This window comes from Branchiostoma floridae, chromosome 2 (assembly GCF_000003815.2).
Source record: "Branchiostoma floridae strain S238N-H82 chromosome 2, Bfl_VNyyK, whole genome shotgun sequence".
Taxonomy (NCBI): Eukaryota; Metazoa; Chordata; class Leptocardii; order Amphioxiformes; family Branchiostomatidae; genus Branchiostoma; species Branchiostoma floridae.
In genome coordinates, this window is record NC_049980.1 from 2,822,740 (window position 1) to 2,849,911 (window position 27,172).

The 27,172-nt window shown below is 40.4% G+C and overlaps 2 protein-coding genes across 4 annotated transcripts in view; one reads left to right on the forward strand and one right to left on the reverse strand.

Moving 5' to 3' along the window:
* Positions 1-1,757: 1,757 nt before the first annotated feature.
* Positions 1,758-20,077, reverse strand: LOC118409980 (solute carrier family 66 member 3-like). The gene is made up of 7 exons (XM_035811406.1): positions 19,904-20,077; positions 17,625-17,707; positions 12,361-12,433; positions 11,124-11,181; positions 7,523-7,643; positions 5,092-5,133; positions 1,758-3,593 (listed from the first exon to the last, which is right to left on the reverse strand). Exons 1-7 carry the CDS (start codon positions 20,056-20,058, stop codon positions 3,487-3,489), a joined length of 639 nt encoding a protein of 212 aa, XP_035667299.1. The 5' UTR covers positions 20,059-20,077; the 3' UTR covers positions 1,758-3,486.
* A 233-nt stretch (positions 20,078-20,310) lies between these two features.
* Positions 20,311-27,172, forward strand: part of LOC118409981 (neurocalcin homolog) — a 28,371-nt gene continuing 21,509 nt past the window's right edge. For 2 of the 3 annotated variants that reach the window (XM_035811411.1, XM_035811409.1), the window contains exon 1: positions 20,311-20,374. The gene's annotated coding sequence lies outside the window, so the exon portion shown is untranslated. Of the gene's footprint in view, positions 20,479-27,172 lie in introns of all 3 variants that reach the window. The other variant, XM_035811410.1, reaches the window with a different exon arrangement.

Sequence of the window (27,172 nt, forward strand, 5' to 3'; positions counted from 1 at the left end):
CAGCCAGAAGACCAGATATCACGATGTACTGTCACGAACAAAACAACTTACGAGCGGTCTGGCACAGGGGACCAAACTAGGACCAATAGTGTTCATCGTCCACACGAACAAATCAACAGACAGCATGTAATCTCCCACCCGGGCCTTCGTCGACGACCTAAACATCAATGAATCAAGACTTCTCTCCGAAACATCCCAGCTACAGAATGAACTCAATGAACTGTCTTTGTGGTCAGATGAGAACAGCATGAAACTGAACCCTGCAAAATGTAAGGCCGTTCATGTCTGTTTCAGTCGCACACCACCTTCGCCACCCACTCTCACTATCCGCGGACATGAGCTAGAGGTTGTGTCGCCAAGTGTCCAGGAGTAACGTTCCAAGCAGAACTAGGGTGGGACATGACGAAGAAAGGAAGCCAGAGACTGTACCTTCTATGCAGACTCTGACAGTTTAATCTACCTGTGGAAGACCTGGTCACCGTATACACCTGCTTCATCCATCCCGTTCTGGAATACGCTGCCCCAGTCGGTCACCATGGCATTACGAACACAAAAAACAAGAAGATCGAAAGAATCCAACGGCGGGCAACTAGGATCATCCTAGAACATACTGGCCCTCTCATATGAGCAGTCCTGCAAATCACTGAAGTTACATAGCATATGAGAGGAGGGAGGACCTGTGCCTGGAGTTTGGAAAGAAGCTGGCCAAGTCAAACCTGTACCACACCTGGTTACCACGCACCAGAGGTGAAGTGACGGGGAGGGAAACAAGACAAAAAACAAAATCGACATCATATCAGTACGAACAAATCGATATGCCAAAAGTCCAATACCTTATATTGTCAACCTCTTGAACAGCAGTAAATAACTTTTATCTAGCACCGATGTGTAATGATTATTGTATTTTAATGATTATTGTATTTTATTGTTGTAAATTGACGACACATGTATATAAGTTGATTGATGTATTTTTACCTGTAGTGTTTGTAAAAAGTTGTAACGGTGAATCTCGCATGCGCAGTTCAGCTTTTTGGCTGCCAGGAGAGTTCAATCGTACACCCGATCTCGGAAGTTAAGCCACGCGCTTACATTATAATCAACAATACATGGTTGTTGTACAGCTGAATTGCAAGCTTAAAATAGACGTTGCTTAAGTGCAAGGGTCTGGAACAGCTGCCATTTGGCGCTAACTCAGGTGACCTCAATACGAAAGCATTTGCCCCAAGTGCGGCCATAGGACTTAACGTTTTGAACTCCTGACACACCGGGAAGGACCACTACTGTCTTCCATAAGTGTGGCGGTTCTTTAACGTGTGGATCTCCTCAAATACGGGACCCCCATTTAACGTCCTATCTGAGGGACAATGCTAACCGAAGTTAGGTACTCTACCTTAGTGAAGTGAGGAAAGTCGTGTTAAGAGACCTTCCCAAGCGCACAAGATCGGTGGTATTTCAACTGATTCGAACCTAGAACCTCTGGGTTATGTAACACACACAGCTCCTTTACACACGACTACTTTAAACACAGCTCCTTCGCACACTGCCCATTCACATACAGCTCATTCACATAGTTTCTTATCACACACAGATCCTTCACAAACAGCTCCTTTACTAAGCACAAACAGCCCATACTGCTAAAACAGCTTTTGTACCAGTGTGCTTTCTTAGATCTGAGTAGCTTGACGTGATAGCCAGCCCAGGTAGACAGTCTAGCCTTTTCCGTCAACCCACATAAGAGAGGGACTTGGAGAAGTATGTGTCATCACATTCATTCCTGAAAAATATTTCATTTCAAATCTACTCCCTTACAATGTAAACAACAAGCAATATTGTAACATAAGTTTATGCTCCATTCATTCATTCTTACTTGCAAAGGTATCAGTAGATTGTAATGATAATGAGATTTGTATATTCTACATGTATGACATACAATGTACATTGTAAAGAAGTTTTCCCCCCATATTATCCAGGACCTAAACAAACGAGTAATCAAAGTCCAGCTGGCATCAAGTTGATTCTTAAGCCTATTTTAAAAGACACAACAGCAAGAACAGCTGAAAGACTTACTACAATGTAGATATCAAACAAAATTCATGTTTCACTTCTTCCTTCAATGATGTCACAGACTTTGAATCCTCAGTTTAAGTTTTAAAAGACCATTTTGGCAGGATGTTGCATCAGAGAGTCCAAAGATTAAAAGAAAATAACTTCAGTGTGCTTTGATTTTTCAAAGACACCTAAATTGGCAGAATATGCACCTTTTGTCATAACTTACAAGTAGCTGACCATATTCCGAGTTAAAGAAAGCATAATGGGCCACAGCAAGTGAATTTTATGGATGACATCTACACGCTCATTAATTTTTGCCTGATTTCAGAAAAAAAAAACAAGAATTTTTCTTCTTTTGAGATGGTCCACATGTTGAAAAATTCCGAAAAATGAGCTGTAGTTGTGTTGTAGCCTAATGATTGTACATTGTACTTGTGGAAGTGACACTCACAAGGTACCCAAGACTGTACTAGAAGTGAAACTAGTTTAATAGTTGTACCAGTGGCAATGATATAAAAGCCATGAGTGTGGTTACCAACTTTGTTAGTGATTACCAGTCTACACTTGTGTCACTTTTACTTCATGTCTAGAATACAGGAATGAATGCCTTATTGGCTGTGTTACCTGACAGGGCTCGAAATACTGGGTGCATGTGCACCTTGGTGCACCCAAAATTGGAACCAATTTTTTCTGTGAGTGCAACAGGTGTGATGGCGTCACTGTTTTGGTTGAATAGATTTAATAGAGTTGGAAGCATACTTCAAGACTCCACCTTCTCACACGTGATGTCAGAAGTGGGATGTTCAATGAAGGAAAGACAGTAGGTGAGGATCCATGCAAGAAAGGCAGATTACTACATCCGGGGAACTGAGTAAGTAGACCGATTGTCGATAGCTTGTGCCAAGAGCCAGTGTTGATGAGACCTTACTTTGAGAAGACTTTCATCCTAACAGAGATTGGAGCAGTGCTGACACAGATAGCCAGGACCTCCCTGTGGTGTATGTGAGCCGGAAGTTACTACCCCGTGAAGGGAACTACTCCTGAGAAGGAGTGTCTGGTAATCAAGTATGCGGTCGAGACACTCCACTACTACCTAATCGGGAGGAAGTTTGTCATCACGATGGATCACCATCCTCTGCAGTGGCTGAACCAGATGAAACACCATAACCAGAGGCTCACAAGATAGAGCATGTGCCTGCAATAGTTATCAAGTTTTCTTAGTTATGAACAAAAATGCATTGTACTAGTAGTTTGTTTGTTTTCTGAAATTCTACTTTATCTTTTGTGGTCACCCAATTTTTTAGATTAAGTGCACCAGTGCACCCAATCCAAAAAAATCAATTTCGAGCCCTGTTACCATATTTTGTCCTTTAATTCAACTATACACACTTGATTAACATTTCAATCTCCTGTGCAGTCTTCATTTGTTGGCCATCTTTATGCACGTTTCTCCCTCTTGGCAGGTGTCTTCAGTGCTTGCAAATACACGACACTCAGGCCGATAGTGCAGTTCAGCACAGAACTGATAGACTGCGTCAGAAGAACTGGGGAAGTGCACATCATGCAATTATTTTACAATTCAGGTGAAGAAAGAAGGTTAGGAGGAACAAATAATCTCATGTAACAGAGTGTAACCAATGTGCAGATGTGACTAGTTTTTGTTATTAAATAAAATAACACTTGAACATGACAACACTCAAGACATATGACACACATGTAGATATCTGCATTTGTATACAATCATGAAAAGTTACATGTACAACATGTATTTATAAAATTATTCTTAGATGTTGCAACATTTAAGATTCTAGACACACCTTCGGGTCAAGAGAAAGAAAAGTATCTGCCACAGTACCAAGGTCACATACCAGGGTTAATCATAAACAATACATCTTGACCTTTGTCTTTCCAAATATTGTCTATCCACAAAAATCTGGAAACACAGACACACACAAACACACACACATACATGTACACAGACACGCTCCAAAGTATATGACATATCTCCATTTTTCATGGAGATACAAATGTAAAAATAGCCAACTTCATGCCATGGGCCTGGAGCAGTGATACTTTTACAGGAAATTGTGATAGGGCCTGGAGCAGGGATATTTTTAGAGGATGTTGTGATAGTCATCTGGAATAGGATTCGCTTTCCCGAAAACAAGAACAATGCATGCATGTACCTCAAAATTTGATAAATGTCAAATTTCAATGATTTTTGGGGGGTGACCATACATTTATCAGCCAATATTGATATGTCAATATTGTAAGATGAAATCAATAGACTACCTACCTAAGTACCTGAACATCCAACTGTTACTCTATAAGCCAATATAGCTACGGACATTGCATTGCAGCTGGGCTTTAAAGTTTACAACTTCCTACTAGTATTGTGCAGAGTTTGGTCCTTCTTGCCTATCAATCAATCTGGCAGCATCTGTGGTTCTTTGTTTATGCACGGTCAGATTTAACAAAAAATCGGGTCTGAGGAAAAACTTTCAGGTCACTAAGGAAGGAGGTTTCTCTATCAGACACCTATGAGAGAATAATATCTTTTCCACTCCCAAAAAAACTTCCAAAGGCCAAAGGCTCAGTGGCCGTCACTCCACCATCAGGGAAAGACGTATATACCCTCTACCAAGGACATAACGTCGGAGGCATGGCTAACCCTGGACCTTCCAAGCACAACACTCTTTAAGTTACATTTGAAAATCACACACAGCGCCATCATATCGTTTACTGAATGAATGAACTACATGTATTACTCAACAGTTGAACACCGTATAAACTATGGCAACAACAACAAAGCAATCATCAGAGTAACAACTGGTGAGTATGGGTCTCCGACGGAGGAATGTAAATTGTCTGCTGACTGACTCCTGCTTTTTTACACATTCAAGCTAAAGGCAAATTGCTTTGATCAGCACGTTCTGCTTTTGTTGTTAGGTTTAAGTTGGAGACATTCGCTCTTTACTTCTGCTTCTTATCAAGTCATTATATATATACAAGTATTGTACAAAATGTAGGGAACAAACTTACCAGGAATGTCTCCTGTTTGCACAATGGTTGTGAAAATCCGAGCTGAGACATGATAAAAAGATTGCACAATGTAAGTATTTTTATGTGGAAGTTACTGAATATTGTACATGCTTTTTAATATCACAATGTGTCTTAAGCGCACATATGTTTACATTTAAGAGTTTTCTGAAGACCTACATTGTGCCTTTTACCCTTGTCCTGCTGGTATTTTGTTTCCAGTGCTGATTGCTTCATCAGGTTGTTGAAACTTTTGCACTGCTACTGCAGTCAGTTAGGCCATGTTGATTTGATTATATGGATGACATCCTCTGGGAACTCCAAAATTGATGCGAGCGAGCGAATAAAAAAAAAGTTTGGCCAAAAAAAAAAAGTTGGCTTCAGTATGAAATCAATGTGGCCAGGAAGGTTGAACATAGGACTACAAACACATAGTATGGTATACCAACAGTTAGATGTTGCGACCAGTACATCATACGGGTGCAAAACATTTTTTTTCTTCTTGGACCAATCTGAAATAAACAGACCTGAAAAAAATCAGACGAACGGGGTTCGCCAATTGCAAAATGGACACACTATGTCGGCGGGTGTTTGGGGTCTTACCGGCCCAATAAGACAACAAGAGCGAAGTGAGTAGAGGTTATAGTCACGTGTACCAAGTTTCTACATGCAAAGGTACAGAGACAGTTAGCCTTTATTACATGAAGATGGGATTTTAAAATGCCAGTGGTAGTCCAATGATCCACCAAAGAGATTTCTTTGTAGCAAAATTGACCAATTGCCATTGTTTTGAGTATTATCAGTTCTCAAGTTTCCAAAGACAATCAGGTCCAGGTTCACGTCCACCTGGAAATGATCCTCTGGACCTGAACGGGACCTATCCTGAATTTACTGGTACATGTACAAACCCCTACCAAAAATACTTTTTTTTTTCTTTCTGTCCTTTCACATCTTATTCTTTGACTTTTGAGATTTATTTTGGCATTCTATGACATCAGTTATCGATTTTCTGATACTTTTTTTCAATCTATGGAATATTTGTGCTCATTTCACAGCTGCTTTGCACAATTAATACTATGTGGTCCAAAACTTTTTTTTTTTGGAAATGGCCGAAAATTGGTGCGAGCGCGGATGTCATCCATATAATCAAATCAACGTGGCCTTACTTCATGTGCATTTGCACTGTGTTTCACTGCAGGTTCATGTCAGAGATACCCAAAACCTGTATGCACGGGACCCACATACAGGCATCATAATGCTTGTATGTGAATCTATATTCTACATGGGATCCGCAGGACAAGGGTTAATCCTGTACACTGAACTCACATTATTCTGAATGAGAAAATGTACGATACACTGCAACATGTAACTGTTGATTAGCTGGGGTTGGCTTCAAATGAGAAATTCTTTCCAGGCATAATAATCATCATTCTATCAGTCAGCCAAATCAAGAACTAAGCCTGTATACTTAACTAAATATACAGTTACTGTTACTGTAACAGTTGTGGTCATAGTTAATAACTTGAAAGTCGAATGCCATTGATGGGTCAGAAATCATCCATGACTGGTCAGAAAAGCCTCAGCCTTATTCAGAAGCCATCAAACATCCCTCAAAAACCCAACAGAAATTAAAGACTCTGACTGGTGATTGTCAGTGTTAATGAGATGGGTCAGGTTCATTTTGCAACCAGCAATGATGGCATTTTGTCACCTCCCGCCATCTGTCCGCGTCAAAGACAATCTCTGACCAGTCACTGACGATCACATACCCGTCATCATTCTGTCAGTGTCAATTTTCTGATTCAGGGAGAAATGTCAGGTTTCTGTTTGATCAGAGTTTTCAAATCATATGCAGGCTGCGGTAAAATAACAGCATAGTGGTGGGAAAACAAATTTGCCTCACGGTGGTAGAAAATTGCCAAATACAAAAGAATTGATGGAATTAGGAGACGGCAACTTTGCCTGCACCCTGCCCAGTCCAGACGGGGAAATTAGTCGGAAAAAACTGTCCAGTCTGAAAAGATGGTCTGAATGGGGGTTTCTGGTCATGCTTAAAGCTCAATTCAGACAGTGCTTAATAAAAACAAGCACTTATTTATGGCCTGGTTGACAGTTCTGCAATGTTGTATTACATGTAGTGTCAGTGACATCCATATCAATTTCTGCCAGCCATGTAAACGTCATCTCTCAACCAGTTTGTATAATTCATGCCAGGGGGAGTGGGGGGTGAAGGAAAAAAATGAAGCGGGGGATGGCTTTGGAAAATTTTTTAACCTGAAGTGAGGGCCTAGGAAATGTTTTTACAATTTTTTAACCCTCAGTCAACCAGCCCTCCTTGGTAAGAGCAAAACAGAAAATTGTAACCAGCATACCTGCATATCTGAACAAAGACACCAATAGTTAGAGAAGTTGGCAATGACACTTGTTGACTGACCTACACAACTGTAGAAGGCTATAAACCATGTGGTTGAGCTGACACTGCTGGCATCACGACTGGCCCACAAGGCTCGCAGCTGGATCAGCTTACTGGTCATGGACAGTGGAAGCACCAAACTCTGCAAATGCAAGTTGGCAATGTCAACAATAAGCATGCCATCTGAATATACATGACTGTATAATGTAGTGAGTTAGTACAATGCTAAACTTCCTTCCAACACAAAGGTATACAGTCTGCCAGAAGGTTGTCGGTGCCTTCCACCTGGGACAGGAGTTCCGTCAGCTCTTTGTCCGCTTTCAGGTCATCTAGCAGAGGCGGCAGCACCACCATTTTTTAGTTGTGGGGGCAAGAATTTTGCATATCACCAAATCGAGCGCCAAAGGCGTGACCATTCTAGGGGTGTCCAGGGGCATGCATCCCCGGAAAAAATCTGAAAATCTAAACCCTACCTAAATCTAAATGCTATTTACTGTATTTTGAGGGGCTGATTTTACTGCCAGACCAAAGCCCCGGTCACAAAGCGTGTGCGATTCCTTGTGATTCCTTGCGATGCGCGGTATGAGCGCAGTGCATCGTAAGTCAGGGTAGAATCGGATGCAATAGTTTAAATATATAAAGCCGTGGTCACAAAGCACATAGTGCATTGTACGATGAGGTCATAAGAGCATTCCTGCGTCAATCGCAGGAAATCATAGTAAATCGGGGAGCGTCCTATGACGAAAATAGAGCTGAAATGGACTTTGAACATGTTCAAAGTTTCTCCATCATCGTGCGATTTTTATTGCCCCCATACCAGACTTTATTAAGGCCATGTCTTTTCTGCTGATGAGGTTAAAGATTCATAAGTTTTTAGCATGTTGTGATAGTTTCAGTTTTCCCTGATATTGTCGATGTTTACGAAAAGGGAAAATATATCAGTCGCAACTGTTAACAGTAGCAACCGTAGAATGGCCTGCCTATCACGCACAGGTGATGCAGACAATTGTTTGATCGCTACATGCATGTGAGTTCATCATTAGATCAAATCTCAGCTCTCGGGTCAGTTTACCATAATTGTAATAACCATGGGGGCAACTCGAACATATAAAGGCAGGCTCTATGAGTCGGAAATATATATGATATAATGCTTATGATATGATTTTTGTATGATGGCATCTTTTTTTTTTTTTTATTGATTTTCAAAGAACATAAAACACATAAAAACACATGTATGGCACGTAAATCATAAACAGAATGACACGTGAAAAACTATAGAACTGATGATTGAAATAAAGTGAAGGTGGTGACAAATAAAGTTCAAGAAGTTGTACCCCAATTACCATTGCAGCAATACATAATGTATAAGATATATCAAATTAAATATAACCAATTAATTTTCCCCATTTACCGATATGTTTTTTAGTTTTGTCAAGTCTACTCGCTATAATACTTTCTAATTTAAAATAAAATGAAGTATACGACATAAATGAATTCAAACTAATACGTCTGTTGCGGTGTTTGAAAATAAAATATTTACCTAGCAAAATAATCAAATTGGACAAAACTGGACACCGATCACTAGTATCGCCAAATAATACATTAAACAGATTAAGATGTAAATGGTTCCCTGTGTGTTTAAAATACCAATCTTCCACCTGTACCCAAAATTGTGTTACTACCCGACAGTCCCAAAATAAATGAATATCCGTTTCGTCTTCCTCTCCACAATAACTGCAAAGTGATGCATCTATTACCCCCCACATGTGTAATATCTTATTGGTAGTTAAAAATTTAAATAGTAATTTATATTGGAACATGCGCAGTTGGGAGTCAATAGTAACTTTAAAAGGTAAACTGTACACTATTTTCCATGGTATGGGTGTGTTCAAGTATTCCCCCCACGAGTATTGAATCCGGTCAGAGGTATCCCATAGCCTGGCCTCAGACATGAAAAATGAATACAAGTGTTTATTGATATTTGGATATTGAAGCCAGGTTATGTTTCTGCAGGCCGGAATACAAACCCTTAACTCTGGTGACACCTGTCGCAATAAATTCTTCCAATTACTAGGAATGGCTGATATGATTTGATTATACTTAAACTCTGCACAGGTGTCTCCAAATTTTGATATAAAGTCTTGGAATGTTAAAAGCTTATTTTGTGAGTCTAAAACATCATTTACAAAGACTACCCCCTTATTGTAAAGCGAAGTTAAGAAGTATGGTTTTCCAGATATGCGAATGTGTGAATTTAGGCAAATAGGCTGCTGTTTCACTTCCTGTGCAGTCTCTGGAGGGCGTAGTTGAAACTTTAGCCACGCCTGTATGGCCTGCCTAAAGAATTGACTGATTTGTGCCTTTTCTTTTACAACTTTTTCGAAGTCACTTTGTGTTAGTTGCGAAAAGGGAAATACATTAGTTGTAAATAAAACACTTGAACAAAGTATCAGTTTAGAGCAGAACCATTTATCATTATGGTACAACTTGGGCACCCAAGAAGCCTTCATGGTAAGATCAACCACCTGCAAGTTCCTAAGTTTGAGACCGCCATATTCGTAAAGATTATAAACTGTTTTTCTTTTCACTCGTTCTGGTCCACCACGCCAAAGAAACTTAAATATTTTTTTCTCAAACCTCTCGAAGAAAGAGGGAGGTGGAGAAGGAAGGGATTGAAACAAAAAGATAAATTGCGACACTATCAGGGAATTAATTAGAGTAACCTTACCTAGAAGAGAAAGTAGTTTTCCTTTCCAGGGGTTTAAAAGCTTATCTTTGATTCTTTTCGGTCAAAATTTATAGCGACAATATCTGATAGGTATTTGGGGATATGGATTCCTAAAATGTCTACTTTGATGATGGCATCTTTTGTTGATAGCATATCATGATACAATCTTCGAAAAAGCCTGACTCATGGAGCAAGCAGGCTGAGGAAACCATACCAGTATACTCGCGCTTGATTTGAACTTTTGTTTGTAATACTCATGTTGTTATGGTCTCTTTTACTTTATTTTTTACAGTAAAATATATTATTGACAATAGGAAGGTATTCAACAGCTATGTCCACAATTTGTTGGTTAAAGCAGCGCAAAAGCAGTCAGGCTTCAGAAGAGACACTAGTACTGGTGAACACTCATACGATGCAGCTGGAAAAATTTTGAACATCATCCGATGTGTTGCGATGGATGATTTTGCTTACGATTTTGCTGTGATTTACCGGAATATGCCATCGCAAGAAATCGTACGTGCTTTGTGACCGGGGCTTAAGCTAACTTCAATGACATTTCTATTGAAAAATTTTAAATGCACATTGGTTTAGCTTTTAGTTATTGAGGTCAACGCCCCCAACATATAGCAGAATCTGATGTACAATTTTAATGTGAGATAATTAACTTGATTATATGCTGCTCCATTCTAAGGAATATCACAATAATTCAATCTAATCCAATATTATGGCTATTAGGAACTTTTAACAGGTATACAAATGTATGGCATAGCTTACACGGGTCTATTCATTTTAACATCCTAACATCCAACCTTTTGGATACAAGGCATTACCAGCAGCAAAATGCAAAAATAACGACAAAAGACTTATCTGTCTTCTCAGAGATATGATACTTACAATCATGATATTGGAAACTGCTGAAGAGGTTGAGAGCACCAAAACAATAGCAACATATCTGCATGCGTTTTTATAAAAGGAAAATATTATGATGATAATTCTGAATTAAGTAAGTAAAATTTGTATGTCTACATTTTTTGTACATACACATTATTATTTGGCAACACTCTGCATTACAAGTAAGAATGTTACAAAAAAACAGGATATGGTACTTTATATATCTACTGCAGGGGTGAAAGAAATTCAGCTACATGTAAGGTCCAGGTCCAGAAGATCAGGTACAGGTCTGTACCTGAACCGGGACCTAACTATCTGTGAAAACATGTGAATGGGAGATTCTTAAAACAATGGTCCGTTTTGCTACAAAGGATTCTGTTTTGTGGGGTATCTGACATCCAGTGACATTTTAAAACTATAGTTCCAAGACCCCATACATGTACGTTCGCCAAATGCTATCCTTTACAACTGCTGTACAAATTGTTTGCCATTTATTATGCAAATGAGGTCCTCATTTGCATAAATAAAATTATTTGATTATCTTCTTTACCAAACAACAGATGTACACAATCTACTATATTAAGAAAGATTTTAATCGCATTTTCTGATAATTTATGCAAATGATGACCTCATTTACATAATGTTCAACGATGTTCACCTGTACATAACTTCCAATTGCTACAAGTATGAAGTTCCAGTCATTTACCACAACGACATTATAGCACATATGCATACTGACATTATAGAACGCCAGATATGTTTAATATGTAATGTTATGACGTCAGCGGTATGCTAATGAACCACTACTGTATCACCAATATGGTAATGAGGGAAGTGTCCCGGATGTTCTACGCCATCTTGTTGTCAAGCCAGTTAGAAGTACATTAAACCGAGTTGCGTTCATCTCCACACTGGAGTCGTCCTTGCGGTCCCTGTAGTTTACTACTGACGGAATATTAATACAATCCATCCAGGCATTCTTGAGTTATGCTGGTCTTCTACAAAGTTTACATATATAGTACGTACACACGCTACCCAAAACAAAACCTTCTCGGCGAACATAATTATATCCTACTCAATGATATGTAAACACCACTTACTGCGGCAGCCTCTGTTTTACATACACGTAGAATAGAGAGTGAGTGAGCTAATCCATCTTGTTTTCACTCCTCAAATAAGATCTAAACTTTGAGCTAATTTGACTTTTGAAGTCCAACTGTGTCCTAGACAAAAAGGATACCCTGTAATGTAAAGTAAGGCCTCCATCATAGGTCTGTCTCCAAAGTGCAGGATGATCAAGACAAGAACCATGTCTACGGTGAAAATGGAAGAAACAGAGTTTAGCAGTAAGACGGGTATACAGAACAGCCAATTCAGGAATCTAGGAAACAGTTAACTGTTACCACACAGATTATAACAGAATTGTTTGATCCAATACTACTCTACATCATGCATGTGCATTATCATGTACAGTCAAACCTGTCTTAAGCGGCCACTCAAGGGACAGGAGAAATATGGCCACACTAGACAGGTGACCACTATATAGAAAATGTTGATCAATTGACCATGAGCAAGCTACACGATTTCAGTTCCCACTAATCTTTCTCACCAAGTAACATTGTCTCGATCGGTAAATTCACCAACGAAGACTTGCACTTTAATGCTCAAGGCATGCATTACCTTCTGCTACTGCCAAAATGACCCTGTTAGGAACTCCAAATCCTCGCAAACTACAATTTCAAACTTGGTGCAGGCTTTAGTATATGGTTGCAATAGGCAGTGTTTCTGTATCAACTGGACCGGAAATCGTGTGGCCATGGCCGCGTTGGACAGGTGGTTGCTAAGCCTATTTCTTAATCATTAAGAATCCAAGTGACCGACAAAAAGTGGCCACTATGCATGGCTAGCTGGCTGCTATGCAAAGGTGGCCGCTAATACAGATTTGACTGTACTGGAAACAAAAAAGAACAAAATCATAAGTTAGTTTTTTTGGTACAAATCAATATTTTTACAAGGGCTGAAACAAGTACATGCAAAGTTGTTGCTAAAATTTATCCTTCCCTCTGAGGTAAAAAATAAACCAGCACAAATTTGGTACCAGAACAAAGGCTAGACTCAGTCTTACAAGAAGCTAGTATGAATAAATCAAAGCTTTTCCAAATCAATCAATCGTTTGCATGCATCATTAGTTGATCCGTGGTGGCTACAGAAAGTTCAGACAGTTTTTCAAAAGGCCCATTGAATTTATCAGAATTTCTGTTACAATCTTGTAAATTCTTCAATAAATATATGAATAAATACATAGATCAGAGCAGGTTATTTCTATTTTGTAAGACTGATGGACTGTGTGTAATTAGTCATCTGGGGTAAACTGATCTAGTTGCATATGATGATAATCACAGTAAGAATAAGTCAAGATGGGACTACTAGTATTAAATTTTCATGATTTCTGACCAGTGGGTAAATGTAATGGTATGTGCAATGGTATGTGCAATAAACTAAATAGGATTTTGCCTAATCAATGCGGAAGATTTATATTTCAAATGTGATAATATATGACAGGAATATCATATTCATTACATACATGTAAATACATGTAGGTATCTAAAAAATGTTAGTAAAAAACAGCAAAACATTATGGAAACTTTTTAAAAAGGTGTATCAAGTTGTTGACAAAGTCTGGGTGTGTAACGAGGGGTGCCCTAACATGGCACACTTTGTCATATGCTCAAACTCTTGGCGCTCAATTGCTAGTTGCCAGAGGTGAATGAATGAATGAAGACATTTATCTGAAGAACATACTTGGATACGAAATGCATTCCTATGGTTCATGAACCCTTTGCACTGCTCATTACAAGCGGCTAAACATTGAAACGTTTTCATGTATCATACATACCTTGTAATTTTGTACTATGCTAGACAGTGTGCCATAACTTGGTAGGCTTAAAATTGTAATTTTGCTCTCTTAGTGATGAATTTTAGTACAAAGAAATAAGACTTCAATTGTATGATATGTGAGTGTTTGGCTTTCGTTTGTAAAATACTGACTGTGTGCACCTTGTTTCATGTGAGGAGGGCTGTACATTTGTATCTAGCACAATAATCCAGCTGATGAGTTCACAGCAAATAGGTTTACTAATAGGCTAAATGCACTGATTGCGTTGGTCTAAGAAAATCATTATGAAAAAAGACATCGCCAACATAAACAAAACTCTGTCTACTAATAATATGGAAATATCTTTGAGATCTCTCTATATAGAGTTCCCTTTTCATAGTCAGTACAAATTATTTGTTAGAGTAGCAAATCTTTCTTTGGAGCATTCTCTTAGGGGGGGGGGTGCCTACACTTTGTATATAAGCATTTGCATGAATCTTGATCAAATTCTTACAAACCTAAATATTTGATATGCACGTAAAACTATCATGGGAAAATGTATGAAAAACGCACTAATCAAAACCTATGAACCTTATGTGATATGCACGAATCACTATGTGACATGCACGAACCTTATGCGATTCGCACGAACCTTATGCAAAACCGGCCAACCAGCTCCGGGTCACGTGACATCATGTCATTCCGGCAGGAATCCAAGATGGTTTGCAGAAGGTATGTTTATTCTTGCTTCTGTTCACGCAACCTCCTTGGTCCATGATATTTTGATTTTTGAGCATTGAACGAGCTTATGCCGCTCTGATACAATACAGAATAACAAAAAGTGCTCATGTGAGCTTTGTGGCGACATAGTAGTCTGTATTAAATTCATACAAGTGACAGAAGTGGCCAGGGAGAATTCACGACTAGGTAACGTTATGTATGGGTGGGCGACATACTGCATATTTCTACCAAATTATGAAGTCATGAATGATTCTGCTTTATATCATTATTCCTAGACATTGTATAACTAGGGACATGTAAATGTTTTTCTACCTTTGCGTCTTAGGAGTTAAAGTAAACTTTCTAAGCATTTCATTATATAAGGCATCTCTGAAGCTATCTACATTTCAAATATATGCAGCATGAAAATCCGTCAACCCATTCCTGAGTTATTCCCCTCTAAAGGGATGATGCAACTACACATGCCTGTAGAAAAATTCCTGAAATGCCTGCGAGAATTTGGGAATTCTTGTCAAACGGTCGCAAACTATACTATAAGGCTCGACCCTGAGGCATAGCCAAAAATAATATGTGAAAGAACAAAAAAGAAAATATATTGTGGGCACAAGTACAGAAAATTCAGGTCTAGTCATTTATGTTTATATTTACGTATCTGACTCCCACTGGTGTTTTCAAATCCTAAGTGTAATCAAGGCTAGCTACCTCAGTCTATACCTTTGACTGTAGAAACATGGTTGGTACAAATCGGAGTGACTATAAACTCTACTTGACTTCGCTCGTTATTCTCCTTGCCCTGTAAGCTCCAAAACGCCTGTTGACATAGTGTGTCCATTAGTGTTAGCAAAACATAGATGTTATTTTTGCTGACACCTTGTTTATTAGTCTATGGGTGCCATGTTTTTTGTTTCTTTGCAGATTATAGTGAAGTGCATGATAGGAAGGGGTTTTACCATTTTGATGTGAAGGGGTGTTTTTCCCCTTATTTTGGTGATCTTTAAGTGGCATGGAAAAGTGAAAGCGTGGTGGTTCTGTGGCCTTGTTAAAGTATTACCTTCGCTAAGAAGATAATATTTACGGTTATGCTGTAGTGTTAGGTGAGTCTTTATGTAGGTCAACAGTATAACTGGAGAACTGATTGATGGATCTTCATGATACTTGGTATTTGAGTAGCGATTGGGAAAAGAAAGAGTTCGAAAATGGTTCCCCTGATATTTTCTGTCGGTGAGCACATTTGCATTTATTATGTTATCAGTATTTTTTTACGTTTAGATTGTTTGCATTAGAAATTCAATAACATGTACATAGCAAGTTCCTTTTATTCTCTTTCCTTTTTCCCTTTGGCAAGATATATAGGTTGTTTTTAATTGTCCCGTGGTGCACTGACTATGGTATGGGTCTGCATGTATGTCAACAGCAGAACTTGAGATGGTGTGGACTTGACAAGTACCCGTTCAAAAAGGTTAAAGAATGATTTACCTGCTGTTTTCCTTCAGTGCTTCAGCATTTGTTTATGTATGTGTGTGTTTTTTTCTTTGTGGACAACATTACTCGAGGTTAGTTGGGATGGATAAAATGGAATTTCAAACCACTACAAACACATGTTCATGCAGTCATTTGCTATTGGGGTAGGTACTACATGGTGTCTGGGTGTGTCACACTGACAGTACACAGCCACATGAGGGCTACTGGTGCCTGGGTGTGTCACACCGACAGTACACGGCCACATGAGGGCTACTGGTGCCTGGGTGTGTCACACTGACAGTACACAGCCACATGAGGGCTACTGGTGCCTGGGTGTGTCACACCGACAGTACACGGCCACATGAGGGCTACTGGTGCCTGGGTGTGTCACACTGACAGTACATGGCCACATGAGGGCTACTGGTGCCTGGGTGTGTCACACCGACAGTACACGGCCACATGAGGGCTACTGGTGCCTGGGTTGTGTCACACTGTCAGTACACAGCCACATGGGGGCTACTGGTGCTTGGGTGTGTCACACTGTCAGTACACAGCCACATGGGGGCTATAACTGGTGCCTGGGTGTGTCACACTGATGGTACACAGCCACATGGGGGCTACTGGTGCCTGGGTGTGTCACACCAACAGTACACGGCCACATGGGGGCTACTGGTGCCTGGGTGTGTCACACTGTCAGTACACGGCCACATGGGGGCTACTGGTGCTTGGGTGTGTCACACTGACGGTACACAGCCACATGGGGGCTACTGGTGCCTGGGTGTGTCACACCGACAGTACACGGCCACACGTGGGCTACTGGTGTCTGGGTGTGTCACACTGACAGTACACGGCCACATGTGGGCTACTGGTGCTTGGGTGTGTCACACTGACAGTACATGGCCACATGGGGGCTACTGGTGCCTGGGTGTGTCACACAGACAGTACACGGCCACATGAGGGCTACTGGTGCCTGGGTGTGTCACACTGTCAGTACACGGCCACATGAGGGCTACTGGTGCCTGGGTGTGTCACACTGTCAGTACACGGCCACATGAGGGCTACTGGTGCCTGGGTGTGTCACACTGTCAGTACACGGCCACATGAGGGCTACTGGTGCCTGGGTGTGTCACACTGTCAGTACATGGCCACATGAGGGCTACTGGTGCCTGGGTGTGTCACACTGTCAGTACACGGCCACATGAGGGCTACTGGTGTCTGGGTGTGTCACACTGTCAGTACACCGCCACATGAGGGCTACTGGTGTCTGGGTGTGTCACACAGACTAGACAGTACACCTGGAATTTTAGTTTGGTAAAGATATACTGCACTTTAATCTAGCCGTTACCCTTCAAAAACAACCTGGTATGTTACCCTTTAAAAACAAATGTCATATAATATACATGTACATGTACTTGCAGCAGTCTCACCTTGCATATTTAGGAAGAGGTATTCTGCATAGGTACTGAGGGGATATTCATTCACAAAATGGTAGCACATCATGACTGCATAGCTGTATGGTGAATACACAATGTCATGGTCAAATGAGTAAAAAAAGCTGATACTTACAAAAATAAGAGAGATCTTTTAACCTATCAATGAATGGGTGCTTCTGAGTATAGTGTAAGCACAAAGCTACCCATAACCTGAAAGTACCTTCCTTCAGAAATATGTGAAGATTGCAGGTATGAACATATATCATTGGAGAGGTTCATCAGTCACGTATGCATACAGTTACAACAATTTTCTTTCAATCAATGACTGTTTTGTAAAGGTACAGTACATACCTCCCAAATTTTCAATGTCTACCAGCACATCTTCATCATGGGGAATGACCTTAGTCCTAGTCTCAGTTCTCACGAGGAGGCGGGGGGAGGGGGCAGATGATCCACGCAAACCTGACCTAGTTTCATATTCTCTCGCAAGAACTGAGACTAGGTCATTCCCCATGACGAAGATGTGCTGGTAGACATTGAAAATTTGGGAGGTACAATGTATGTACTGTACCTTTACAAAACAGTCATTGATTGAAGAAAATTGTTGTAACTAAATGAACATATATGATTTTGATTAGCAATGATTACTGTGCAATTGTATAATTCATGGGGAATAAAGCTTACCAATCATACTTAAAATAACCCTAATCTCCAGTGTGACTGGGGGCATTGGCATAAGTTGTTGAGGTGGGTAGGGGTGGAGTCTGATTCACAATTCTTAAATGGGAACACGCTGGGAAAGGAAAATTTGCCTGACTTCACCCCCCACTTATGCCAATGCCCCCAGAGAGGCCAGTGAAGGAGGCTACCGTCATGAACTGTGGAAATCAATCTGAAATTTACAATTTTATTGGCCAATATCGAATCCAAGTGTCAACAACAATGTTGTCTTGTGTCATGCATACATATATATCGTTGAATTTTGTGAAATCACACGGGCACGTGCCAGACTGCAGTCTCATGAGATTGGTGCCGGGATTATAATGTCAGGCATGGTATATCATCACTATGTGTGTTTAGTAATTGTCCAACCTTCAAGACCGCTTAGATTTCATACTAAAGGCAACTTTTTGGGGCCAACTTATATTTTTGCGCTGGCATCAGTTTTGGGGTTCCCAGAGGATGTCATCCATATATTATATAATTTATAGTGGAATCATGATCAAATAGCCAAACTGGAAAAAACAGTTGAACATGTCAGAGTCATTATCTTGGATGCAAATGTTTCATTTAGCATATCATGATTACATCTTTTTGCTCATCAAATTTTACCAGGAATAATTCAAACATTTCCAGGGCAAGCTCATTAATATCTAATAAGTAGGGCGGGTAATACCGCCGGCAAAAGGGAAGGAAAGCAGAGTACAGTCAGGAATAAATGACTGACGGTACTCTGCTGTAGGAGAATGATGTGGAGAAGGATAACCTCAAGCCAACCGTTCACACTTATGCCACATCTTCAGAAAAGCCGCTGAAGCCGCATGTTCCCCGTTTAGGAACTTCATTTGAACCAACACACAACAAGTGTGAACGGTTGGCTTGAGCAAGGAGGTTTAACCTCCTTGGCTTGAGGTTATTCTTCTCCACATACTATACATATCTTCATGCAAATTATGATTTTAAAACCTTTCTCCTGGACCTATGGTACATGTATTTGGACCTACTATCCATTAATGGAACCGGGTTGGGCATATTTGGAATGATTTGCCCTGGGGAGTGGGGAAGCTCCTTGGATTTGGGTAATCTCCAAGCAGATCCTATGGTAGCATAATAAGATAAGTTACTAGTATACGTATCAAAATATGGAAAAGGAGCTACCAATACCATAATGCACACTCCTAGGCTGGCAACACTCCTTTGACAGCTTCTGATATTATCTTATAATCTCAAAGCAGATCTTGCCGTGGCATAAGAGTATCATAAGCTTGGGAAGGAGTTAAACCAGCAGAGGAGTCTTATAATATTTGGCCACAGCTGAGATGCAGCTACCGTAGGATCTTGGAGATGTGCAGAGGCTGTCAATCATAAATTCAAATGGCCTTTAATACAATAGTTTAAGATATCATCTGATGTGTCATCACATATTCTACATAAAAGTGCGTCAGAACTCCAATCTCGCTATCGATTTGCATAGGACAAAGGTCCTTGTTAGGACACGTCCACACAAAAATTGTGCAAGATGAAAATTATGGTCTGAAAGTTTTCTTACGTACCAAAACCATTCTAGCAGAGTACTTTGCAAACTAACGCCCCTTGTGCTCTTGGAAGACCATATGGCGCCGATTTGAGGTAGTTTGAGCACAACGCAGAAAACTATACAGCTGAGAGACGCGAAGGACACCAAGACTTCAGAAGCAGCAAACGCCATGTTGAAGTAGTGAATGGAAGTGGACTATCCCAACTTGCAGACCTTTGGCGCTCACGTTTCTGCTTATTTCATATTAAGTATATTTCATCTAATCATTTTTCTTTCAATTTGTTTTAAGTTGTTTTTGTCGTGTGGAGGAGATATTATCACCCCCCCCCCGTGCACTCTTACAACCATTCATTATTATCATTTTATGTATCTTTTTGCTCAACCATGTCCCCTCCGTTATAGTGGTGGAGTCCATATGCGTACGGTGCACCCTGGGAAGACGTCACCACAAACTTGTCCTCCTGTGACGGACGTTCGACCAACAACAGTCAGTATTTTTCCTGTCTTTTCTTCATTTCATCTCAAAATGTAGCAGATTTTAGCTTCCCTGTAGGCTCCTTCCAAACAGAGTTCTTCACACATTACAATGAGGTACCAAAGTGAATTCTATCAAGACAGTTTTAGGCAATATCACGTTTGTTTTCTGCAACAAGTTGCTTGCCGTCATGGCGGAAGTGGGGTCTGCCTGAACACCTCAAACGACCTCAGGTGTTTCGGCATACCGGTGGAAGTGTAACGTTATTAGGACTGGTATGGAAACGTCTTTGGTTTCAACCTACCTTCCAGATGTCTCTAAGGATTGAAGAGACAGTCATGTCTGAAATGTGATCCATGTTGGCGCGAATGTTGTATAGTTGCTACTCTATGAATGTGATAGGGTAATTATTGAAATTGAGAAAGGGCGGTACAAAAAGCTACCTGTGCATGTGGCGAAAGAACCCGTAACAAGTGCATTTCAAAACCGGTGGAAGACGAAACACATTTTATTTCTAACTACCTCTCTAATGACCAGGAAAGAAAAGACTATTCGAAGAGGCCTGCAAAACCCACAAACTTTCCAAACGTTTAGTGACGAAAACAAAACCTTGTTAATCTTAAATTATGTCACATAACCCACTCGTCATAGAAAAAGTGGGACACTTCGTCTTCCAATGCTTCCAGAGAAGAAGTCAAACCCAAAATGCTTAGATTGTAGCTCTCAGCAGTTCATACCATTACTAGAATACCCACTTGTTTCTACTTCTCACCATTAATCAATTGTTATCTACACCAGTCGTTTATTTTCTGTATATTTACTATATATTCTGTATGTTCCTTGTTGCAATTAGACCTCGAGCAAGATCTTGCAAATAAATTTTCAAGAAACTAATTTTTGGCATGATTTTGTATGTTACTAACGTTCACAGTGCTTTTGTGCGCCCTACACTCAATGTACCGAATGTACAAATAGATTTGTTTCAGGGGGCGTGGCAGACCATCAAATTCTTGCCCACTGTAATCATGGTTTTTCCTCAAAGAAAGATTGACCTAGTATTGATAAATGGATTCTTTGCTGGTTGAAAGGTTCAGGAAGCTGGTTTGGGAGAAGCATCAGCAAATGCGATGCCTGTTGTAGCTGTCACTGTGTGTACTTTCTTGTGTGTACAGCTGGTGGAATGTTCAGGACATATGATAATGTTGTATGTAAAGACTTGAGTCAATCCAGGTTGGAAAGTGAATCGGATAAACCCTGATATTAATATTAGTGATGGACATATACAGACCTCTGTCTGTATGACAAGGAAAGACATATCACTACTAGTATTAGGATATTCATCTTAGTTTGTCATGTGTGTCCTGCCCACCAGCAATATAATGCTATGCAGTGGCTCTCTCTCCCCTCTTTGGCCATTTTTTTCTCACTGGTGCTGATGGAGGTATTAAAAATAGAATATGGGGTTCTACCTACAATGTAGTTCTACATGTATTTGCTTCATATGGCGTTTGATCAGGATCGGTCCATCTGGCTAGTCAGTCGGGATTTGACCAACCCTGTAAAGTTAATTTTTTTTTTTTTTTAAATCTATCTAAAAACAATTCAGTTCACTTGAAAAAAATATAGCAATTGTGAATGTGTCCGTAGGGCAAATTAAGCACACTTCTCTCCACAAACAATACCCATTTATCACTCTTTGGAAAATGAAGACAGCAATAAAAGGAACCGTGAAAAAAACGCAACCTCCCGTCTGTTTGACATCTACGAATTCAGTGCAGACCACGCCCTCATATTACTATTATTAGCTGTTGTTTTTCCTGCATTCCATCGACAGTATGTTTGTTTGAACCTTTATATATTCATGAAAGCTATGTATTGTTTATTGATGAAAGCTAAGTATTGTTTATTTATAAAAGCTAAGTATTGTCCTAAACAAGCAAAAAACCTCCAAAACAATTCTATACTTAGTCTAGTACATGTACAAGTACTTATCAGGTATTTGTTGAGTTTTCTTTAATCACCAAAGTTTCACTCTTCCGAAGTTCCCTGTGTGATATTTCCCGCTGATAGAGCATGCAGGGATTATCAGATATAGTACCAATAACAGTGTCCATACGCGTTCTGTCATGCCAAAATGGCCAATGGCATTTGACTCTAGCCATTCACGAGGTGTGAGTTAGTGTGAGATTATGCGAGACTTGAAGGGAGATTCTAGACGGTGGCTCGGTGAGGGCCGAATCGGCAAATTTTGAACTTTCAGCTGGCCTTGCTAACTAAAAGCCTGCGCATGACAAATCATGGGTTTACAGGGTTCTAGCTAGTCCCTTTTAGTGTAGTGGGCCACTACGCTAAAATTTGTGACCCCTACGCTAAAATAAGGGCCACTACGCTAATTTTTAACTAGTGTAGTGGTGCTTTGCTGTCATTTGCTTGTTCAACAATGACTAATCAATGTCTGAACAATGAAAAATGATGATATGCCACTCAAAACTGACCCCAGAATCCTAACTTTTAACTCTACATCTTCAAATCTCACCGTGGAAGGACCAAGACCCCCCCCCCCTTCCACACCAATCTCCTGATTAGTCACTTCGCTACCATGCCATTCCCACTACGCTAAAATAAAATCCTGGCTAGAACCCTGGTTTACATTCTGATGTTGATTATCTATGGTCCCAAGAAAGGTCCCAAAGTGAATTGCTAAATGGTCCCAGCCTAAAGTTTTCGGGACAATATTAATTTTGATGCCTGGTGTCATAACGCCTGGTCCTTGGCTATATATAACCACAGAATGAAACCACCAATGTGAACAAAGTGAATGGGGTGGTTTTATAAGGTGGTTATAGCAAAGGACCAGGCGTTATGACACCATATACACCGAGGAACAGTCGGGTCATTAACGTTATTATCATCATCATCATCATAGTATATATTATCATATAGCCTATCCAAACTGATAGGCATTGCTGATGTTGTTCCCGTTTCACTTAAGTTAAAATGGCATTGTACGGTACGGCCTGGGATTCCATTGTTCGATTCGAACTCTCGTATGCGGTTGAGGAAAATTCGAACAACTGCGTTTGCGTGCTTGCAGTTCTTTTGTTTGAATAAAGCTGTTGACACGATGTGCATTCATGTCACATCTTTTGCTCCTTTTTTTCCGATAAACTCAAGAGTTTCCTCAGGTTAGCATGATATAGATAAATATCGGTCACCGGGCGATCCTACCCGCGCTTGGGCCGTATCTCAGGCGATACGGAATTGGTCAATCGTTTCTGTAGCCTGAGTTCCATCCTCCGTACTGACCACTGGCTCAATCCTTCGCTTGTGGTTAGGGAGCACCATTTTGAATTTCATCCCTTTCTGCGTGTATATCCCTTATTCTAATTGGTTACTTTCCTGTGTATCGCTCCTTCTGATTGGTCAGGTGTGAAACAGAATCAACACTGAGCTGGATGGAATCTATGTGTTACAGTGTCACAACCAACATGGAATGGGGCCTCCCGATTGGTCCACAGCATCTGGCTATATAATAATGCATTTTAAATTGCAAAATCTTCCACGCAGACACCTATTTCTCATTTAGAATCCAAGTGTCCCTCATCTTTATGCATCATCATTTTGTTCTGATAAGGTCACCAGATGCGCCGGCACCCGCTGTGATGTCTTTTCACTGATCATGACAACAATAGCCGACGTCATTCCTTAACGTAACATTAACTTTCATAACGTAACATTAACTTTCTACACCCCCAAAAAATATTTTTACATCAATTACAAATATATATGACATATCAATATATGAGTAAATTTTCAATTCAAGAGATGAATACGTTAATCCGATGTGATAAACTGGGGGAAAAAATTACGAAGTTAATTACGATTACAGCTCAGGGCTCGAAATTCATTTTTGGGATTAGGTGCACTGGTGCACCCAGCCTGAAAAATTGGGTGCGCCAAAAAAATTTTGGGTGCACTACTTAAACTTACCTAATAATAAAACTTAGTTACAAGCTATCAAATTCTTAAACAAGTACCATGACAGACATTTTTATTATCTTTCTAACACTTAGATGTCAAGAATATGATGTATACTAGTATACTTTGATATCTTTACATACATAAACGTCATCATCATAGTATATATTTTGGGTGCACCTGGGTGCACATGCACCCAGTATTTCGAGCCCTGCAGCTGCATGCGGTTATCTCAAAACGGCCGGAAGTGTGTGTGGCCTGAGTTTTAGGTCAACGTTGACTGGACAAATCTCGTCTTCAACTTCTGTTTGACATCTGAACGTACCTACAAACGGCTGTCTAACTTTTCTAGATCATAGGGACACAAATAATGGCTCGATTTGACATATCATGACTGAGCCACGACCGGCACGCGGGCAGAAACTCCTAACTCTCCTAACTTAGCACCTAGTTACAAAACGCCCTGAATGTGTCAAAGGGATTAAAATTAATAGGCTTGTACTGTTGCGTTTAGAGGCAGAGGTTAGAGGAGCGCCGGTGTAATTTTTCCAACTACTACTGTGTCTACTCAACCTCTGCTTGAAGAGTATTTCTCAGTTACATATGTGACAAGTTTGAAAGACCTATCATGGAATGCAGTGGATTTGTGAACTTTCCTAATTGATTATGCAAATTAGCTGTTGATTTGCATAATTTGTATAACATTAATAAAAATTGACATTATGTAACATTAGGCTACATACCAAAAATCATGACGATCCATCAACACGTTCTCGAGTTATTCTCGTCCAAAGTTTGAAAGGAAATCTGTGCCTGCAGTTCCAAAAAAGCTGCTAGGGGGTCCAAACTTACAGCACTTACTCTCTGTCTCAAGGGCTATCTACCACTCAAAAATCATGACCACAGTATGTTCAGAACACGAGATGTCAAAAATTGATGATTGCTGCAGTACCTTAGGAAGCTGCTGGGGGGCCCATTATCCAATTTGACCTTCGTTTCCTGACCCCTACCCACCTACCAAATATCATCAGGATCCATTCAAGGCACACATTCGGCCTGCTACCGCCCTGACGAAAAATACTCCGCCAACCATTTTCAAACTCGACCTTTCTTTTCGGAACTGCTACTGAAATACCAAAAATCCATGCTCAGCTTCTTGAGTTCACACTCAGGAAAACAATTCTGATAAAACATAAATTCTATCCGATCCAAAATTGCGTTCACACTCGTCTTCGGCAATCCGATTAGTGCGCCCTCAGTCTTATCCGAATGAACCATTAAGTTGAGGTCAAAGGGTAGCGCCATTTCTTACAGCTCAAAATGGCGGGAATCCACCAACTTTTGATGCTGTTGTTCCTCTGGAGAATGTTCTATAGTCGTAGAAGGGAATGCAATCGACGGTCTTTGATCGCGAGAAGGTTGCACCGACAAAGTCTTCTGCATATTGGGATAGCTGAGAGCGGCAGACAGAACGATCTGGGAGCGGGAGCGAAGCCATGATTGGTGGAACAACATTGTGCTTTGAACTTTTTCAGACTCGGACTGGCAGAAAAACTTCTAATTGAGCAAACTCACCTTTGATAAGTTGCATCCTATCCACTTAAAGTGAATCCTATCCACTTGCGCGTTCACACTGCCGAATCGTACGAATCGAGACTCCCCGTGGCACAGTTTTATCCACTTCCCGGAGTTCTATGTACCTCCCCGAGGTGGATCGCAAGGGATTCGAATCGATGAAATCCAAGTGATTTGGGAGCGTTCATACTGCTTTAAGTTTTATTCGGATCGGGTAGTTTTATTCGGATAACATGTTTTATTCGAATCGTTTTTCTGAGTGTGAATGGGGTCATAGAGACACAACAGCATGCCATGATGAAAATATAACCTGCTTGGCGAAGGTAGTAAACGACAATTTGTTCCCACTTTCCTAAATCTTGTAAAAGCACTGTCAGCTCATTACCTATTACACATGTACTAGGGCTGGGTATCGGTACAGCGTACCGGTACAAAACCGGTTTTTCTTATTGGACCGGTCCAGAAAAACCGGACCTGAAAAAATTAGGTAGACCGGATGTTGGACCGATTAGAAAATTAACAGATTATTACCTGCATGTATGCAGGTATGGTTTTGATGCTGGTGGGAAATAACAAGAGTGAAGTAGAGTAGAGTTTATAATAATTTCTACCAAGGTTTACAGCCAATCATACTGGTGCAGTTAGCGTTGTAGCCTAACACTCAGGTTTGATTTTGGGCCTCCTGGCGTTTGAACTTGACATTGCAGGTGGCATTTTTGGTGTTTTTGGGGCATCAGGTCCAGGTTCAGGTCCGGACCTGGACCTGATCCTTTGGACCTGAACCGGACCTGGACCTGAATGTTCTGTACCGGTACCCACCCCTACCTATTACTATAGTATTAGTAATCTCTCTGCACTGTGCAGTGACTGGAGAATCACCTTGGGAACTGGAAAGTTCCTCTGTAAGCAGATGATTGCTCAGGGTAGGATCATTATTATCCAATCAGTGCATACCAGGGCCTTGGTTATAATGTGCTGTGTATGGGAGTTGGCTGATACGTCACCTACAATTTTAGCAAGGAAAAGGGATTGGCATATTGAAGAAAGTGGAGCGAGCATACTATTGTAGACCCTGTTAACTTTAAGGTAAGATTGGGGATTGCTGTTACTTGAATGTATGTCCATGTACCTTTGTATGCTTGGTGTATATCTGTCAGCCAATTCAACATCAGGCTGCCATCTTTGAAATGGAACATTTCAGCTAGACAATACCATTTTGGTTTGGCTGGTGCATTGTACATGTACATGTACATATAC

Bases quoted from the DNA above. Each gene is read 5' to 3' on its own strand.
- LOC118409980 (XM_035811406.1), bottom strand. From the start codon at position 20,058: ATGGCGTTTGCTGCTTCTGAAGTCTTGGTGTCCTTCGCGTCTCTCAGC. The intron at 17,708-19,903 runs GTACGTAAGAAA...TTCACCATACAG, and splicing joins ACTCTGCTAGAATGGTTTTG to CTATGCAGTCATGATGTGCT. The intron at 5,134-7,522 runs GTCAGTCAACAA...ATCATGTCTCAG, and splicing joins AGCCTTCTACAGTTGTGTAG to CTCGGATTTTCACAACCATT.